Source organism: Cryptomeria japonica, chromosome 10, assembly GCF_030272615.1.
Source record: "Cryptomeria japonica chromosome 10, Sugi_1.0, whole genome shotgun sequence".
Lineage (NCBI taxonomy): Eukaryota > Viridiplantae > Streptophyta > Pinopsida > Cupressales > Cupressaceae > Cryptomeria > Cryptomeria japonica.
Window position 1 is genome coordinate 693,160,045 of NC_081414.1, and position 21,026 is coordinate 693,181,070.

Genomic DNA, 21,026 nt, shown 5'->3' on the forward strand with positions numbered 1-21,026 from the left:
CTCTGCTTTGAGTGCTCTGCGACATTGGCCTTAGGTTGAGACCCTCCTTGCTTTCGTTGTTCGGAAGCCAACTAATTCCAACACTCCTTTATCAATTGACCATATTTGTTGCAGTAGTTACACTTGACTTTCTTCTTCTTCAAGCTATCCTGAGATTGATTGGGGCTTTCTGCTGAGATGATTGAGATTTTCCTTGTGAAAGAATTTGTGTGCGAAGGCTTGTTCTGAGGAGGACAAAGTGGCACTGCTAACAAACTGTTGTTTCCAATGATCCTCCTGCAGAAGTTTGGTGCACAATTTTGGAAATTTCAAGTCAACATTCGTTGAAGTAATGTTGAGCGTTTCTATGCAGTGCTCATAAGATTTAGGTAGACTCTTCAAGGTGATTACTATCATATCCTCTTCCTCCATTTTTTGACCAATTGCTTCCAGCAGGCTTGCAAAACTCGGCGAGCCATTAAAAAACTCGCGAGTAATTGCGATCCAGAATGGCGCGCGAGTTAATCGCGGAAATACTCGGCGCGATTTTTTCATATAGTTGCCGCGATTTTTTTGGCAAATACTCGCCGTTAATCGCTAAAACCCGCTCGAAAACGCGGCACAAAACGCGAAAAAATGCGACTTAAGTCGTAGGCAAAAAAAAAACCTAAGTCTTTATTCCATTTCGCGCGACTCCGGAAGGCAAAAAACGCCACGCGATTTCGGATTTCCAGTAGGGTTTGCATTTGCACGCGCGACCAGGTTTTTACTTGTTTATTCGTGATCTTTTTGTATTGTTTTATTTCGAATTCACAGTCATTTTAAATTTTAATCGAATGACTATGTAATACACAGTCATTTGAAATGACTGTGTATTACACAGTCAAAATGACTGTGTATTGTTTGCATTTGCACGCGCGACCAGGTATCTTTTTGTATTGTTTTATTTCGAATTCACAGTCATTACACAGTCATTTGAAATGACTATGTAATACACAGTCATTTGAAATGACTGTGTAATATTACACAGTCATTTGAAATAATACACAGTCATTTCAAATGACTGTGTATTACATAGTCATTTCAAATGACTGTGTATTACACAGTCATCATTACACAATCACAGTCATTTGAAAATGACTGTGTATTACACAGTCACAGTCATTTCAAATGACTGTGTAATACACAATCATTAGTAATTAGTAATTACAGTCATTTCAAATGACTGTGTATTACACAGTCATCAGTCATTTGAAATGACTGTGTATTGTAATACACAGTCATTTTCAAATGACTGTGTATTACACAGTCACAGTCATTTCAATTTTCAAATGACTGTGTATTACACAGTCACAGTCATTTCAATTTTCAAATGACTGTGTATTACACAGTCATCATTACACAGTCACAGTCATTTCAATTTTCAAATGACTGTGTAATACACAGTCATTTCAAATTTTCAAATGACTGTGTATTACACAGTCATCATTACACAGTCACAGTCATTTCAATTTTCAAATGACTGTGTAATACACAGTCATTTCAAATTTTCAAATGACTGTGTATTACACAATCATCATTACACAGTCATAGTCATTTCAAATGACTGTGTATTACACAGTCACAGTCATTTGAAATGACTGTGTAATACACAGTCATTTGAAATGACTATGACTGTGTAATAATGACTGTGTATTACACAGTCATTTTCAAATGACTGTGTATTACACAGTCATCAGTCATTTCCAAATGACTGTGTATTGCACAGTCATCAGTCATTTGAAATGACTATGTAATACACAGTCATTTCCAAATGACTGTGTATTACACAGTCATTTTCAAATGATTGTGTAATACACAGTCATTACAGTCATTTCAAATTTTCAAATGACTAATGACTGTGTAATACACAGTCATTTTCAAATGACTGATGACTGTGTAATACACGGTCATTTGAAATGACTGTGTAATACATAGTCATTTTCAAATGACTGATGACTGTGTAATACATTAATCATTAATGTACATTGTAATTAATGACTGTGTATTACACAGTCAATTGTGAAATGACTGTGTAATACATACTCATAGTCATTTGAAATGACTGTCAACTGTGTAATGTCAATGTGTATTAAAGTATTTCATTTAAATTTAAATTTGAAGTTAAAAACTTAAAAAAATACACAACCAATTAAAATTTTAATTTTAGATAGTCATCTATTAATAGATGACTGTAAATAAAATACAGTTATACAGTCATTGTAATTTTTGGATGTTCGTGATTTTTTTTGGTAACAATGTTATTTATCTCTAAATGTTGTCTCTCTTTTGCTAGGTTCTTTTCCACATCTTTTTGAAAGAAAATGGATTCAGCTTCTACAGTTAAAGTTGGTGGCAAAAAGAGAGACCCTTGTTGGAAACATGGGAGACCAGGTCCAAAACGAGGAGATGTTTTTTGCAACCATTGCAAAAAAGTTTTAAAAGGTGGCATTAATAGGTTCAAATATCACCTTGCAAAAATTCAATGCCGAGATACCACAAGCTGTACGGAATGTACTGAAGAGGCTATGAGAGATGCAATAGCAACGCTTGAAGCATATGATCAAAGGAAGGCAACAAAAAAGAGAACAGCAGAGGCAATGGCAGCCCCAAGGGCAGATTTGAGTTCCATAGGGTCACATACAGATGTGGCGACATCTGGTTCTTCCCTTGGGCCACGGATACGAGCAAAGGGAACTTTGGACAGCAACATGGAAAACTTCTTTATTCCACGTAACACTCCTGGTGCACAACCTGGATTGCTTGGCACTGCATGGAATAAAGAGGCTCACCAACAAGCCAAGGTGGCGTGTGCTAGATTTTTTATCTACAACGATGTTCCGTTCAATGCTATTTCTAGTCCATCTTGGGACCAATTGGTCACCGCGTTGACTGTGGCAGGTAAGGGGTTCAAATCCCCAAGCCATTACGAGGTAAGTGGACCGTTATTGCAGGATGAGGTCCAAAACACTCATGCATTAGTGGAAGAGCAAAGGACTATTTGGGAAAAGAATGGCTGCACCATTCTTTCTGATGGATGGACAGATGGTAGGAATAGGACACTCATCAACTTTCTAGTTGCTTCAGGAGGACAGTTAGTATTTTTAAAATCAATTGATGCCTCCAATGAAGTGAAGAATGCGGAGACCTTGTGCAACATGTTGGATGAGGTGGTGATGGATGTGGGAGTGCAGAATGTCATCCAAGTTGTGACTGATAATGCAGCTGCATATGTGGCAGCCGGCAAACTTCTAATGGCTAGACATCCGACATTATTTTGGAGCCCTTGTGCTGCCCATTGTCTTGACTTGCTCCTTGAGGACATAGGGAAACTAAGTTGGGTAAAGAAAGTGGTTGAAGATGGAAGGAATATCACCAAATACATCTACAATCACACATGGGTCCTGAATCTTATGAGAGAGCACACTGAAGGTAAGGATCTTGTGCGGTCGGGGGTCACATGCTTTGCTACCAATTTCCTCATCTTGCAGAGCATACTTGCTACATTGCCCAACCTGAAGCGGATGTTCGTGAGTGAAAGATGGTTGGGGAGTCCTTATGCTACAAAGCCTGAAGCAGAGAAGGTTGTGAACTTGTGATTGCCATTTTTGATACTAATTTTGCCAAGATAGTGGAGGAGATCATCAATGTAAGTTTTGAAACTTTAATTGATGATTTATTATTTAATTTTCTAATATTTCAATCTGCTGATTTTGTTAGATTTTTTATATCTAGGTGTCGGAACCGTTGGTGAGGGTGCTACGAATAGTGGATGGGGATCATAACTCCATGGGGTATCTATATGAGGCCATGGATAAGGCCAAAGAGGCGATTCAACACTTGTATGGGTCAAACAAGACCAAGTATGAACCCATATGGCGCATAATTGATCGGAGGTGGAACCATCAACTCCACCAACATATTCATGCTGCTGCCTACTTCTTGAATCCCAAGTTTTTTTACTCTCCGAGTTTCAGAGCAGATGCAGAGGTTAGAATTGGCCTTGACACATGCATTCGGAGATTAGTTGATGATGAGATCTTTCGAGACCTGATACTTGATGAGTTGCAGAGTTATAAGAAGGCCTTAGGGGAATTGTTTTCTTCACCTGATTGCAAACGTAGGAGAGCCACCTTACGACCAGGTAAAAAAAAACATATGTTTAATTTTTACCATTTATTTCTCTCTTTAAGATTATTGAAATCTTTACAAGTTACAAATCACATTTTGTATCCTTGCAGATTTGTGGTGGGAAGATTATGGTGCCACAACGCCTAATCTTCAAAAGCTTGCCATCCGCATATTATCACAGCCTTGTAGTGCTTTTGGTTGTGAGCGCAACTAGAGTGTTTTTGAGAACATCCACACAAAAAAGCGCAATAGGTTGACTCAACAACGCTTGAATGATCTTGTCTATGTGCGGTACAACATTCGATTACATGAGAAGAAGGTGCTAGGGCAAGATTCACATGAAGCACTTGACTTGGATGACATTGATCCATATGCAGCAGAATGGGTTGCTTCTCCTGATGATGTTGATAATGATTTGGATCCATTCCTTACTAATGAGCAGCTGAGTGAGTTGGAGAGGGCAGGAGAGGAATGCGATGCGGAAGTGGCAGCACGTGAGGAGGAGCAGGAGGTTGATCATGCAGCAGAGGCACCTGTTAGTGTTGAGGATGTTGCCACTACTTCAGCACCACCCACCCAGCGGCCACAATCTGTTTTGAGCTTTAGTCGTAGACGCAATTTATGATTTCTTATTTTCATTGATACCAAACTTTGAACTTGATATGTAATCAGAATTTCAGAGGTTCTTGTTTTGTGGTCTATGACTCTATAACTCTATGAGACTGTCACTATGATACGTTGATATGTATTGAACTCTTATTCATATGTTGCACTTGATTTTTGGTTTATGCTATGATACTTGCATTTGTTGCTATGTATTACCAAAAAAATTTGATTTATATATCATGGAAATCATATATGTTATACAAATTTGGTGTAAATGTGTGTTTTTGAATTATATATAAAAAAAAAATGTATTTTCAAATGTTCGATAAAGTTGCCGAGTTTTGCCGAGTTTTGGCGAGTCCCGAGTTTTTAAATTTTTTTGGCCTTGCCGAGTTATTGCAAAATCCAAGTTTTTCAACTATGGCTTCCAGCTGATCTCGAATGCTCTTAATCTTTGTCAGATGCTCTTGTAAGGACATACACTCATCCATCATGATAAAAAATAGCTGGTTGTTTAGAAAGAACGCATGGTTCTTGTCTGATGTCTCATGGAGATCCTTCAAAATAGTCTATATCTTTACAACCGTCTTGCCGGATGGCACTTGAGGTAGTTAATCATTAGTAATTGAAAGTTTGATAAGCATGACTGCTTCTTGGTTGCACTCGTCAAACTTATGCTGATTTTGTCCAGCTGTTGTAGGATGAGTCTCTTTACCTAGAACGAGATTATCAAGGGGACGATATTCAAAGATTGTCATCATCCACTACTTCCAAGTGTCGTAATTTTTGCCATTGAATCGTTGACTGCCTTCCAACATTATGTTAGTCAAAGACGCTGTTGTGCATGCTTTTTGAGGCATGGAAAATGAGAATCTAAAGAGGCAAAAAAATTGATTTTTGAAGGGCACAAACCCAAGGCACACATCCCAATGTAGAAACTAAGGTAGATTCAGGTGCAGACTTCGAGACAGAACAAAGTACGAATGACACAAATCCCAAGGTACAGATTTTGTTAGACCCAAAATATTCTGACGAAGACCCATAAATCTTTGTAAAAAACACACAGAATCAGTAGGTTAAAATTTATTCCGACAAAAAAATGTGAGGATTTTATAAAAACCCTTTTTGGCAAAAAATTAGAACCCTAGGTTGTAATAGATTGCAGAAAATCTGAACAAAGGCAAAAAACAAATTGGAAGCCTGATGTCAAACATTGTGGAAAATGCTGGGGGAAACATAGAGGAAGAATTGCGGCACGAAAAAAACCCATGTGGGTTTTGAAGAACAAAAATTCGCCGCCAAAGGTTGGAGAGCTGCAAAAAATCGTGTCGGGTTGAGCAGAAAACAAAAAATGGTGCCTAAAAAATCCGTTGTGCGAGTTGGGTGTGGGCAAAAAAAGAATTGTGGCTGGAAGAAGAGGTTCATTGCGGAGATGCTCAGAAAAATCGCTGACAAAAGAGAAAACGTGGGCAAAAAGAACAAGCAAAGTTGGCTCATGAAATCTTGGAATGCGCGCAGATTGTTCCTAAAAAAATCGCGAAAATTAATGCTGATGGGTCAGTTTCAAAACCCTTGATGCAACCCGCAAAACCCTCTAAAGTTTTCAGAAAAAACTTCCATGAACTTCACCAAAAAAAATAACTTCAAAAAAAATTTCTTTCGAAATTTTAGAAAACGAATTTTTTTTGTTTTCCTGCTCTGATACCCATGTTTTGGTAAAATATTGAATGAATTAATGAAATGATCAAACAATCATTTAAATAATTACAAAGACTATGTTTCTATAAAGAAACAATTGTGAACTGAAGGAAAATAGAAATTAACTAATATGTGCATTATGTTACATTATTGACCATTAATAATAAGTAATAAAGATATTATTCTAATAGAACTCTTTTGTTGGTGAACTATTTTGTCGGTGAACTCTTCAGTTAGCAAACTCTTTTGTTGGTAAACTTTGTTGGTGTTGGAAATAAGCCACACCCGGACCGACGATGGACTGGTCCAAGAGGGGCTAGTAGCTTAGTGGTAGAGCACTCCAGCAGCGTATGGAAGGTCCTAGGTTCAGGTCCTAGCTGGTCCATGTCTTAACATGGTATCAGAGCCAGGTCCAGGCTAGAAGCCCCAAGCACACGAGAGGTGTGGCTTAAGGGGGGGTGTTGGTGTTGGAAATAAGCTACACCCGGACCAACAATGGACTGGTCCAAGAGGGGCTACTAGCTCAATGGTAGAGCACTCCAACAGTGTATGGAAGGTCCTAGGTTCGGGTCCTAGCTGGTCCATGTCTTAACAAACTCTTCTATCGGCAAACTCTTTTGTCGGCAAACTCGTCCATCAGCAAACTCTTTTGTTGGCAAACTTTTAAGTTTGCAATCTTGAGAATGTTCTGAAACCGAGTTTCTAACTCTTTTCAAAGATTCCAAGTTGCTTCATCATTTCACCAAATTTAGAGTTGAACAAATTTCCCAAAGACAAACTAAAACAAACTGAAAACACAACCAAAATGGAAAGCAAAACCAGAAAACAAACTTGAAATGTTTTTGGGTGACCAGGATTGCTTGTGAACCTGATTGCTCTTGCATCAAACATGCTGGGTAAGTGAAATATCTCATGAGGCTGCAAATCATGAATATTTAGGTAAGTTGGGAATGGGTATCCCATACTTAAACCAATTTAGAACCTTGTATCCAAGAAGCTGAATTTGTTGGTCGATCTTTTCATCAGACAAGAACCTCCATATATTCCTTTCCCCTTGTTCACTTAATCGCCTAAGAATCAATCACCTTGTCAATTTGTTCAAACTTTTTCTTAGGTAAACGATGTATCCACTCAGGTGCATCCTGCAAATCTGAATTTAAATTCTCTCATGTACTTGATTTTCCTTTATGATACTTATTTAAATCAGCAACTTTAAAGATGGGGGAAATATCAATGCTAGTTGGAAGTTGTATATCATAAGCATTTTTATGAAAACTTTCTCAGTATCTTACAAGGAGTTATCTTTTTCCCTTTCAGTTTATTATACATTCCCTGTGGGAATCTTTCCTTCTATAAATGTGCCATTACCAAATCACCAACTTGAAATTCTTGCTCTCTCCTGTGCATATCAACTTCTTTATATTTAATGGAACTCTTCTCCAAAGCTTAATTTTCTTATGCAAATCATGAATATACTTAACAAAACCTTCAAACACAATATTTTTTCTGCTTAAATCAGCACTATCTCTCAACTTATCAACACCCCGGGGCTATATACGCACACAATATGAAAAGGATTTTTCCCTAGATTCCTATTGACCGAATTATTATAGGCAAACTCCGCTTGAGCTAATACCAAGTCCCACTGGTTTGGTTTATCACCTATCAAACATGTGCGCAAATTACTCAAACTCCTATTCAACAAGATACACAAAAAATGGCCAACAAACTTTACATCACGGTCTGAAACAATACTTTAAGGTAAACCATTTAGCCTAATTACCTCTTTGAAAAATAATGCAGCAATATGGGATGCATCATTACACTTTTGACATGGAATAAAATTAACCGCCTCCACCTTTGAAAATATCTCCAGAACAAAAAAAATAGAATCATTACCTTGTTGTGTTTATGGTAATCCCAAAACAAATTCCATATTTATATGTTCCCATGGTCTCTTTAGAATAGGTAGTGGCTGATACAACTTTGTATTCTGTTTTGCTCCCTTTGGATATTGACAAATTCTACATCCTTGCACTAACTTCTTCACATTTGCACTCATTCCATGCCGACGATAACCTTCATTCAGTTGTGATAATGTTTTATCAACACCAAAGTGCTCACTCAATCCACCACTTTGTTTTTCTCTCATCAGATTATTCCTCATTGATCCACAAGGTATACATAGTCTCTTACTTTTGAACAACAAAACCTCCTAAATTAAATATTTTAGATGTGTTGTCTTGTCCTTCTCTACTGGATTTATATAAGCTGCCCATGTTTCTTTGAAATCAATATCCGCTTCATACTATTCGCTCATAGAATCAAAACCAACTACATTCACCCTTAGTTCATTCAATAAGAGACATCAGCTACCTAGTTAGATATTTGACTCCTATGTTTCAAAACAAAAGAACTTTACATAAATTCAACCCATCTCATGTGCTTCTGATTTCAAAACAAAAGAACTTTACAGAAATTCAAAAGAAGTGTTTCAATTTCACTAACAATTTATCCTCTTTCAGCCTCTGCAAGACAAACCTAACATGTTACAAATGTTCTTCTTTGGTTCTACTGATAATCAATATATCATCAAAATACACAATAACAAACTTACCAAGGTAGGGTTTTATCACATCATTCATTAACTTTTTGAAAGTATCGGGAGCATTTGTCAATCCGAATGACACCACCAACCATTCATACCAACCATCTTTTTTTTTAAAGACAGTTTTCCATTCACCTCCCTCTCGTATTCTTATTTGATGGTACCCACTTTTCAAATCAATTTTAGTGAATTACCTTGCTCTAACAATCTATCATATCATCCATCTGAGATAACAAAAATCTATATCTGATTGTGATTTTGTTTATAGCCTTGGAGTTTGTGGTCTATAAACATCCACCACTACCCATTTTTTGGGTGTCAACACTGTTAGAATTGCACATGGGCTGAGACTTTACCTGATTAACTCCTTATCCAAAAATTCTTGTACCTGCCTATTTATCTCCTCATTTTTAATAGGTGCTTTGTTTGCTAGATTTGCACTAGGAATCAAATCCATACAATGACTTATAGCTCCAAGAGATGGAAAGCCATCAAGCAATTCCTTCACCTTTATTTCTGCATACTCATCCAGAATTTTCTGAATTTCTATTGGCATCTCTTCTTACTTCTTTGTTGTCACAGTTGTTGCCAGTTCAGGAATAAAAGCATAGCACACTCCTTTCTTTAAATCCTTTAAATTTGTTTTCCTTGAAACTGAGCAAACCTTGGGAGTTATTTCATCTTTCTTATCTTTCATTGGATTCAAAATAAATTCTTCCCCATCTTTCTTTATCTTGTATGTGATTGTTCTCCCATCATGCACAACTTGTCTATCAAATTGTAAAGGTCTTTTAAAAGAATATGGCAGGCATCCATGAGCATAATGTCCAACAAAATTTCATCATTATAATTTCCAATCTGAAATTTTACTAGACTTTGTTCACTTACCAGCAATTGATGTTCCTTTTGTGGCCAGGAAACTATGTATGGAATGGGATGTTTCACTTTCTTCAACCTCATCTTCTTCACCGTTTCTTCTGACACAATGTTGTCAATATTGCTTCTGCCACTATGACTTTACAACCATTTCCCCCCACCTTGCATCTTGTCTTGAACAAATTTCTCCTATGCATTGGTTCTAATTTTTCTTTCTCAGGATTCAACAAAATCCTTTGCAGCATCAAAGACTCCATCTTTTGGATCCTCTCCACACTTTAGTGAAGCAACACTCTCTTCTTCTTGGGCCACATGAATTTTGGCCTCTTCCTTTACTACTACTTTGTTGTATTTGATAGCACTCAAATGCCCAATGTCCAATTTCTCTACATTGGAAACATGTGCCAGTGAATCCTTTTCCCTTACCTCTACCAAAGTTTCCTCTTTGTCTTGAAGATTCTCCTCTCCCTTTGAAATATCCTCCTCTACCACCCATCTCTCCAGTATAAGACTTGATTGGGAGGTGCAGGCTTCCTCCTGTTTTATAGAATAAACTTTTCCGCTACTTGATTGTCCTCTTCCCTAAGAAATTCTGCTCCTTCCGCTATTATTATTTTGTTGTTTTTTGTCTATTTTTCTTTTGCCTTCAAAGTATATTGATTTGCTTCTTTTACATTACACAATCTAACCAAACTCATTTCATCTTGAATTGACATATGCAATCCATTTATATATCTTGAGACTTGTTCTACATCATCATCTACATGCCTTGCTCTTATATTTAAATAGTAGAACACCTTAGTGTACTCCTTGACACTTGTTTCTTGTTGTTTTAAAGTTTGCAACTTCTGAAATAAACTAATATGATAGTCCTCCAACAAAAACTTTTCTTTTAGTGTCACCATCCTTTCCCAAGTTTTTTATCTTCTCCTTTCCTCTCCTTTGTCTGTCAGTGTGCAAGTGATCCCACCATAGGGATGCATGCCATTTCAATTTGGTTTAGGAATATTTAACAACTTGTCTCAATTTTTGAATTTTCAAAAATAGACAACCTCTACAAATTTTTACTCAAAATTCGTAGTTTTCTTCTCTAAGACATGTTTTACGAGGTTTTATTTGTTAATGTCAAATCATCAATTGGTGTGTTTGTCATCGTTGTCCAAGTTTTGGTTAGTTTTGGCTTTCATTTTCCTAGCTTTTTGTGCAATTTCGGATTTTGAGTTCCTCATTGCAAGCAGGAACATTTTTTTGTCACTGCAAGTAGGAACTTTTTTTGTCACTGCAAGTCAACTTTACTTGCATTGGGGTCGTAGAAACCCGATTACAACTTCACTTGCAATTGGGATTTAGAAACCTGATTACAAGTAAACTTGTTTTTATAAAGTATTTGTGCACTTGCAATTGGGTTCCTAAAACCCGATTACAAGTAAAGTTCGCTTTACAAGGACATGAAATAAAGTTACTTGCAGTTGGGATTTAGAAACCTGATTGCAAGTATGAAGGTATTTATCTTTCTCTTGCAAATTGTGATTACTTGCAATCGGGTTTCTAAATCTTGATTGCGAGACCTTGTTTTACCTTTGCATTTTGGTTGCAGTCGGTTCATGTTTTTTTATCATTACCTTTCATTTGCAATCGGGTTTCAAAACCCTGATTACAAGTTAATACTTACCTTGCAAACCTCTCACACTCGCAATCCGGTTTCAAAACCCCGATTGCAAGTTGGTGCCTTCTTGGGCAAGCATGCTTACTTGCATTCGGGTCTTCAAGACTTGATTGCAAGTATAAGTATCTTCATTCTTCCCCAACTTGTGTTCCACAAATTCTGCATTCCAAGTTTGCAATTATCCCTTGCACTTGCATTTCGCCTCCCAAGGTCCGAAATTCACCTTTTGTCTCCACACTCTCATTCCTATGTCTTTCCTTTGCAAGATCAATACTTGCAGTCGAGTCCTAAAGACCTGATTGGAAGGGGTTTTAATGCATATAAGGACATCAAGCAAAAGTTAGTGCTGTCATATGTTGATGGTAGTAATGATGTAAAATGAAAAGAGTAGGCTATCATATGTACAAAGAAGATCAAAATAGCATAAACCATGAAGCAGAAAACAGTGGCTAAGTCAAGTCCTACCTAAAATCAGGGGTGACAGTTCTTGTCTCACCATTGGGAATATTTTCTTTCCTTTGTAAATGTGGAGGTCGATGAGTAATGCAGTAGAGGAATGCATTGTTACAATGCATTGTAGTAGCGCTAAGTGATGAAGAGCGGTGACTTTCACTATCATAGTGGCCAATGAAGAATGTTAATTATCTTTATGTTTAGTGGTTGATCTTCATAAGGTCAATGTCATTACCATTCATGGTCAAATGATGCAAGTTGATGTTCCTAGATAAATACCTTCACCGATCTTGAATACTTCAAGTTCCAACGTCTTGTAGCAGCATGAAGACTTCTTAGATAGACGATGATGTAAATAGAGTTGTGTCTTGGACACTTGGATTAGTTTCAATTATACATTTGTAATTTCCCTTTGACAAATTACATGTGATGCCAAAAATTGTAATTGCAAGTAGTCACATTACTTGCATTCTTGTAACTTGTAATTACATGTAAACAAATTACAAGTTGAAAGACAATAGGACTATAATTTGGAATAAGTCATGGTTATGGTTGTGAAAAAAGTCCTAGTTAGTTAGACTTATCCCATTTTTTGCTCTCAACCCCTCTCCTATATATATCAGAGGGTGCTCTTTGTAATTTTTATCTTATCCAGCAAGAAAACTCTACAAAAATTTACAGTCATAATGACATTGTGTTTTATACTTGTAAATTGATTTCTCAAGCAATATCAAGAAGGCATTTGAGTTTCAAACTTTGTGTTGAAACCTTGTTCCTATATCCATTGTGTTCTTATGTCATAGTGGTATATTTTTCTACATATACTTGAGATTTTTCTACATATACTTGAGATTTTGGTGAGATTGTTAAAAGGAGCTTTAATCTGATTTCTTGCAGACTTTGTGCTGCAAATATTGAAGGTTAAATTAGTATAGTTAAGTGTCAAGATAGGAAGAGGCTACAAGACTTTGTGCTTGTACTTGTTCTTATTCAATAGCAATCAAGAGTGCATTATACTAATAGACTCTGAGCTGTTATATGTTGTACACTGTTATCATACTAATCATTTTGAAAGGTAGATAGGACAGTAGGAAAGTAAAGACTTTGAGCTTTTGTTTCTACATTCCCGTCCCGGGGAGGTGACATAAGACTTTGCGTTTTCATGCAAACTTTGCTTCCTTTATACAAGTATCTATGTAGTTGTTAAAATCTATGAATTTATGTATTTGTCACTCTAGTTGTAGTTTCTTTTCTGAAAAAAGAGAAAAGCATATCATCTTTTCTGAAAGAAGAGAAAAGGATGTTGTCCCACCCAAGTTAGATTAGTGTTTGTGTTATAGTTAATTTGTAATAGTAGGAAAGGGGGAGCCTTCCCTTAGAATTAGGAGAGTTTTTAACTCACACACTGTGGCTGAAACCACAATTTTGCACGCCTTTCAGGTGTACAAAATTTTCAACCAAAATAATCTTCCGGTTGTCTTCCGTACTTGCAAAATCAAAATATTTCTCCATTTCGGAGATCCAATCTAGCAACTCTTTGGGGTTTAAACTCCATCATAATTCGGAGGGTCAAATCTGGGTTTGCTATTAATCTTCATTATAACTCTTATTAGTCTCCCTTCTCCTTGATCAAGTTATCTTTGGTTGGCTACATGTCTGCCCTCAACAACTTGATCTTCTTCATCATCACTTAATCTTTTATGTAAACTCTTCTTCTCTATGCTATCTCAATAGCCTCAAACCTTGTTATTATACCTCTTAACATATCCACTATTGTTGGGTCTTCCCACCTCGGCGACCACGTCCTTTGTGTGCCATCTCACGCAAGTTCTTTGCAGTTGCAGGTCTGTTGGTGTTGGAAATAAGCCACACCTGGACCGACGATGGACTGGTCCAAGAGGGGCCAGTACCTCATTGGTAGAGCACTCCAACAGCGTATGGAAGGTCCTAGGTTCGAGTCCTAGCTGGTCCATGTCTCAACATGGTATCAAAGCTAGGTCCAAGCTAGGAGCCCCAAGCATACGAAAGGTGTGGCTTAAGGGGGGGTGTTGGTGTTGGAAATAAGCCACACTTGGACCGACGATGGACTGGTCCAAGAGGGGCCAGTAGCTCAGTGGTAGAGCACTCCGGCAACATATAGAAGGTCCTAGGTTCGAGTCCTAGCCGGTCCATGTCTCAACAAGGTCTACACCCTTATTCACCCACAACAAGAATCCTTTAGAACTTTGCTTATTGACAGTTCCAATCTCTCGGTAACCTCTTGGTGCAGATCAAATTCTAAGGGTCTTATTGGACAGTTAGAATAAGTAGCCAAACAACTCACTTATATGCAAATAATTACTCTGAAATTTCATTCCATTTGAAGATTTGTTCATAGTTCAACAATTATAGTGATTTAGGAGTTCAATTCCAATTCAAACAACATGATTCTTCATCTACCGTCTTGTCCAACAACACCTTTTGAGAACAACCAACTGCTTTTTGTGAACATTGAATCTGCCTTGTATATGATAGTTGGGAAGCTGAATCGTTTGAAAATTGTCAAAACTGAATTGTCACCAAATGTCTTGCCTTCTTAGAATTTGAATCATCTAGCATAATATTTCAATCCATTTTGTTTGTGGGTTTTGACAAACTCTTCCATGGTGAACTCTTCTATCGGCGAACTCTTTCATTGGTGAAATCTTTTGTTGGCAAACTCTTTTGTAGACAAACTCTTTTGTCAGTGAATTTTTTAAGTTTTGCAAACTTGAGAATGTGTTGAAACCAAAGTTTCCAGACTTAGACTTGGCTCGGACTCGGCTATGACTCGGCAACGACTCGGCAATGACCCAGCAAAATAAAAAAACCCTTGAAATTTAGAGATTTTTAACGATTTAAAACTTGTTTCATGCACCCATTATTGAATAAAGCTTAAATACACTATAACATCATCAAATAGAAGCTGATTTGATCACATACATAAACATACATCCATCACATGCGTAGAAATGTAAATTGTAGCTGAAGGAAACAAAAAACATAGATATATAGAGTTATAAATGTTGTCAAATGTATATAAAATCCATGACATCAAATGTTCCCAAACATATATGTAATTGTAAACAAAAACAAGTCTATGGCTCAGGCTCTAGCTCATCCTCAGCCTCAGCCTCAAAGTAGTCTGTCTGCCTCCTACAAAGGCGTCTAAGGTAGGTCCTGGATGACTGAGTAGCCATAGTCTCCGCTTGTGAGGTGCCACAATGATCAACATCAGCTGTGCCTGTGCCGGATTGTGCTCTATCCTCCTCCTCTGCCATAGCCACAGCCTCAGCCTCTCTGTCTGCCTGGTCAAAAAACTTTTTTTTTTTTTTGCAAGTCAAAACGTGAGCTGCTGTGGCGCGAGTCCTGGAGCTTGGACTCGGCGAGTTTGTCCATAACTCGCTTGGCTCGCGAGTCATGCGAAAAACTCGCTAAGTTCAAGTCACGAGCTACCAAAACTTGCCGAGCTTCACTCGACTTGCCAACTCGGGAAACTCGCTGGACTTGCGGCGAGTTTTGATACTATGGTTGAAACCGAGTTTCTAACTCTTTCCAAAAAATCCAAGTTGCTTCATCACAGCCAAATTTTGTTTCAAACAAATTTCCCAAAGATAAAACAAAACCAATTGAAAACACAATCAAAATGGAAAGCAAATCCAAAAAGAAACTCGATATGTTTTTGGGTGACACTGAATTGCTTGTGAACCTGGAGGCTTGTGCATCAAATGGAAGCTTCATGCTTCCTCCTAAGATTGTCCAACCTTACACCCTTAGTCTGGCAAATTCTTATATGGATATTATCCGATCATGGTGGTGGTGGCTGATGATGTTAGTAGTTTTCCTTGTTACCATTCCAAGAATTGATGAAGGTACGTGACTGCACCACTTTACCAACTCAATCTTCATTGGCTTCTTTTCCCTTATTTCCCAAACCCTGGTTTGGCTATTTACATTTGTACTTGTACTCTATTGTCAGGGTTTACCTCCCTTGTGTTCAGCCCTTTTTTGGTGCTTTCAGTTGTTTAAGTGATATGGCTTTGGTTTTAATTACTTTTTTTGGCTTCCAGAGTTCATTTCTACCCTTATCTGTTATATCGCAACTACATGTATATTAAACTCCATCAATCTGCTTTGGTTGCCTGTGGAGATTGATAACATGCCTTTCTTTCTTTCTGGATGCTAATTGCTTTCCTTTTTACTCTGGAAAGACTTCACAATCATCTCATGGAATGTGGGACATCAAAGTTTACATGTAGTCTCAACCCAAATCAAGGGTTGGAATGACTGGATAAAGGGCAAATTTTCAACAAATTAAATAACATGCAGGTCTGTGTTTTGCTGTTTTTTTCATGAAAGTAATAGAACATATTGATTTGAACTATATAAGCATTATAGATTAGAGGCTAATGACAATTGTCTTTATTGTCTTCTTTTCCTTTTTCATGTATTGTTGTCTGGAGCAAGATTTCAATTATTTTGTATAAAAGAGTGCAGTACGATTGTTTTTGGCTAACATTATACTCATTATTTTGGTGTACAGGTTTGCATTTTCTATTTGGTTCTTCGAGGACTTGATACTGTTGGTTAGCTCTACAGCGATTCCTTAAAGTTGGTTGTATCTCTGTTTTATTTTGTTGAGTAAAATTATGCCCCTTCTAGACCAACCACAAATGCAGTTTATGGAGATATTATCCTGCTTGAGTTACATTCATCCAATTGACATATTTTTCGCGAAATCTAGTGCTGAAATAGAAAATGAAGCAGCCTTTTTTGTAAAGACACTGTCCAACTCTGTTACTTCTTTTGTTATTTATGTTGCTTGGTTGTTTTCTATTCTTGGAAGATTTGCTTGTATTCTGGGTTTTGTAGCTTTCTTTAACCATTCATGTCCTAGAGACTGTATATGTTTTCCTTTAGAGGCTACAAAAGTATAAGCATTAGAGCTAGCCAGTGCTTAGGTATTTCTTCTTTAACAAAAGATATTTATATGAACAAAGCATAATATAAGAGAACCACAATTGGTGTAAGGGACTTTAAAACTGAGTTGTGTAATTGTAGTGCCAGTCAGACTGAGCAGTTGGTGTTTGTCTTTTATTACTACACATCTAACACGTAGCACCTTCATCTATATTAATCAAGTGCATATGATCCTTCTGGCGACAAACATATTGAAGAATTCCACTATTTGTTAGAGAAATGTACAGTTTTTTGATAACAGTAAATCTTTGATCCTTATATAATATCTCAGTGTAGAGTTTGATCAATTCAGAGCTCATGCTAATTTGGTAAACAAGCTGTAATTTGGTAGCTCTCTAAAACTAGTTCCGTTTTAGTTGAAGTACCCTGACAAACAAGCTAATGATGTAACAGTAGCAAAAGATAACATATCTCATTCCATTTCATATTAGAAATTTGATATGATGTATTGTGAATTTTTTTTCCCATTGTAATCAACATATCCCCAATCAATTTTTCTTGCTACCTGCCCTTGCATTGCATGTTGTTTCTCTTGTATAACGTGTAGGTCTCTGGTCCTGACTATTTAATGTGGATTGACTTTTTTTCCGATCGTTCAAGGTGGAAAGGCCACTATATAGATATAAACTATCAAAAAGAGATGCAAACATTTCATGTACAAAATTTGCGGGTAAGCAATCTCAATTGTTGACACAGTAGAGGGTGATACTGCAAGGTTCAAACCTGCGTTGATGGCTCTACAGGGATAAAGCTCCCCCGTCACACCACAAGGTCTCCCCTACTAATTCTTTATTGCGGATTGATTTACTCTAAGCAGTTCTTTACCATTTTGATGTCCTATTACAAAACACTTGCTAGTGGAAGAGAGAGATGCACACATATATGCATTCATAGATTATGAATAATTTTTCACAGTATTCCACATGACTAAATATACTTGCCAGAATGTTCTTCACATGGTGTTTGTCTGGTCTTGTTTGCCATATGGCCATTCTCACCATATTAAGAAAACTGACAGGAGGCGTTAAGTAGGCAACATGGTTGTGGGCATTGTCAAGAACAGAAAAGGTTGGTGCACAACTATCTGCACTTTGATTACACTATGAGTAATCTATTGATGCATTGCATTTCTTTATGATACATGGTTACACCATTACGAGTATGGTGTCTGCTTTGAGCTAAGATTTTCCTGCCTTACTAACATAGCATAATTAATCACACATCTATCATGTGGCCTCTGACCTAGGTTTGTGTTCATCCAAGACTAGATATCCAGGTGGAAATATTTGCGCTAGATGCACAAGGCTAAAATTCAGAACTATAAAATTAATCACAAAGCATGTTGGACTCTCGTAACAACTCTGTTTTCTATATTATTGCTGCAAGTTGTGCATGTAAAGGTGAAATATTCTTGGTTTTTTATGTATGCTTTAAGTGTTCTATTTTGTTTGCTTAAGTCAATCACGTTTTACTTTACAGAGGATGATATGAGTATTCCAGTGGATACAAAGCTACCAATTTTGACTAATTTCCATCAGCACATATATGATCCTTCGTGGCACTTCTCTTGTAAGAATTTCTGTCTTTTAAACCTTCCTATGATGGGTGTACTTGCTTTTACCTTAGGTCAGTGGCTTACGAAAATATTAATTCATTCTTTATTTGAGCGTTGGTTATTATAAACACACGTGGTTGTAATTTAATTTGTTCTTCTTTACTCACATCATTGAGCATGATTGGAAAATATCAAATGTAGTGTTCTAGGGAATGAAGCAACTTTGAAAATCGTTTCTAGTTTGATTCATGATTTTTCATGTAACTTAAATGATTACATAAAGAGCTATGCTATTTTTGTAACCCATGCATTCAGAATTCAACATTTTAAAGTTCGTTTGAATGAATTCTTAATGCAAAAACAGCTATAGTTCAATATAAAGTCAATAGTCACCATCAACCAAACATTTCAAAATTATGTCTTTTCCTTGAAGTTTCAAAATTTTCAATAAATTACTTTAACAGAAAACCAATTTTTTAGGTTGGTGATCAGGATTTATTCTATCTGTATGTACCTGCCTTGTGATGCAAGAGTATCTCAGGGGATTCAGCATTCTTGCATCAACAAAAACAAAAGTTGTGCTTTTGTCTTTGTGTTGCATGCTTTTGTAGATGTGGTTAGAATTATTGTGCAGTTCCACATGTATGAAAGACCATTTGGATAAACATTAGTCTTTTACTAGTTTGTGCAAGTAGTGATTGGCCAGTCGATAGCCCATTTGAATTCATGATTTCGCCTATGTAGAAGAACATCCAGGTTTCAAAGTTCACAGAATGTGAACACCCCATTACTCTGCTCAGCATCTTTATCAGGTCCACATACTCCTGTTTGAACTCAAAGATAGTGAGAGTCTTTGGCATCTTGGAGGCATACACCCTGGGTTTCAGCAACCATTGCTTATTAATCAAATCATCACACCTGGCAGGACCTGCTTCATATATTGCCTTAGCTCTGCTGCTGGTCCTGTATGTCATGGAATAGTGCGAAGGAATTCTGAAAGCCTCACCAACTGACTCTGGAGTCAATGTTGCCAGTAGCTTGCCATCTGGCGTTGAGATTGTCTTCCGCTCCAAATTATAATGTTCTGCACATTCTAGGGCCAAGTCTGGACACTGAATAGCAGGAGGAAAACCAGCTGCCGCAACAATTCTGCTCTTGACAATTTTGACAGCTGTTGGTGATGGACTATGCCCTGCTGTCCCGAACATTCTGATCTTGAATGCAGCCAAATTGAACGTGCCCAAATTAGTATCACTGATTTCTTCCCATCGGGAATTCAACTGGGAATGAGGAAGGAAACCTTTCATTTCTGCCTTGATCAATGCTCCCCTGGAGAGGGTAGCTGCCTTGCTTGATTCCGCCATCCTGGGAAGCGCCTTGGAAATGATGAAAACAGAGACTAAATATGACCACCCTTCACTTCTCCAATTCTCCTTTCCTGAATCCTGCACGTGAGAAATGAAATGCCTCTCCATTCTTATATAGAATCCTTCAAAACGTCCTGCTAAGTTAGGAGGCATCAAATTAGCAATTGCATTCATGATGCGTCATACTTTCCCAATCACTGTGCCATGCAAAAGAAACTTCCCTTGTGAGTGAGTATGAGTTTAGAAGTTTCATTAAATGCACCAAGTCATGTGTCATACTTGGAAGATTCTGCTCGCCACCTCATTAACTTCCATTCTTTCAAATTTCAGAGGGAAATTGAAGGATCTTTTTTTTAAAGATTTGCTTGTTTTTTTTCTAAATTGTTGCCTTCTGCTTCTGAAGGAATTTTCACACCCTTTTCAACATCCCCTAGTTTTTAGGGATCCCCCTAAAATTTAGGAGCCAGGTTCATTGGATAGAGAAATTCGCCACGATTTCGAATCTATAAACTTTTCCATATTCTGATAAGATTCGTTGTCTAAAAATAGAAAATTCAAAAATTTGCCTGAGGGGATTTTTACTTTCAATTCTTCCTTGACCCTTTGACTTTCATGCCTTAGAGGCAAATTTTCAATTTTCAAGCTTAAACGTGGATTTTTCACTTGAGGGGAAAATTCATCAATTTTGTGAATACTCTATGAATGCTTGATTTTGGCGCCCAGCTGGAGAGTACTGCAAAATTTTGACTTGGTGGATGATATTCATTCTTTTCAAAGTCTCCATGGACATCCTTGTTTGGTGCCCTCACCTAGCACTTGGGTGCTATTCCTTGAAGAAGGAGGAATTCATCATTGTTTGGCTTCTCCATGACTCCTCTACTTTGGCACCCTTCCCTATTACCTAGGCGCAAATCCCATTTTGTCATGGAATCCAGTGCACATCTTATTTTCCCTGAGTACTCCACCTTGGCGCCCTTCCATGCCTCAGGGAAATTTTCACCTACGAAAGGAATTCATCATCTTGTCCATTGTCTATGAGAAAACCATTTT

The 21,026-nt window shown here is 37.3% G+C and overlaps 2 protein-coding genes across 5 annotated transcripts in view; both read left to right on the plus strand.

Annotated features, from left to right (window-relative positions):
* The window catches only part of LOC131076579 (squalene synthase 1), a 121,047-nt gene that overhangs the window by 36,555 nt on the left and 63,466 nt on the right, over positions 1–21,026 (plus strand). For all 4 annotated transcript variants that reach the window (XM_058013827.2, XM_058013824.2, XM_058013829.2 and 1 more), the window contains 2 exons: positions 16,618–16,660; positions 18,534–18,623. In XM_058013827.2, coding sequence (XP_057869810.2) covers positions 16,618–16,660; positions 18,534–18,623 — 133 coding nt within the window. The remainder of the gene's footprint in view (positions 1–16,617; positions 16,661–18,533; positions 18,624–21,026) is intronic.
* LOC131858738 (uncharacterized) lies at positions 1,965–4,065 on the plus strand. Its single transcript, XM_059212154.1, has 2 exons — positions 1,965–3,667; positions 3,754–4,065. The coding sequence occupies exon 1, from the start codon at positions 2,343–2,345 to the stop codon at positions 3,615–3,617; it is 1,275 nt and encodes a 424-aa protein (XP_059068137.1). The 5' UTR covers positions 1,965–2,342; the 3' UTR covers positions 3,618–3,667; positions 3,754–4,065.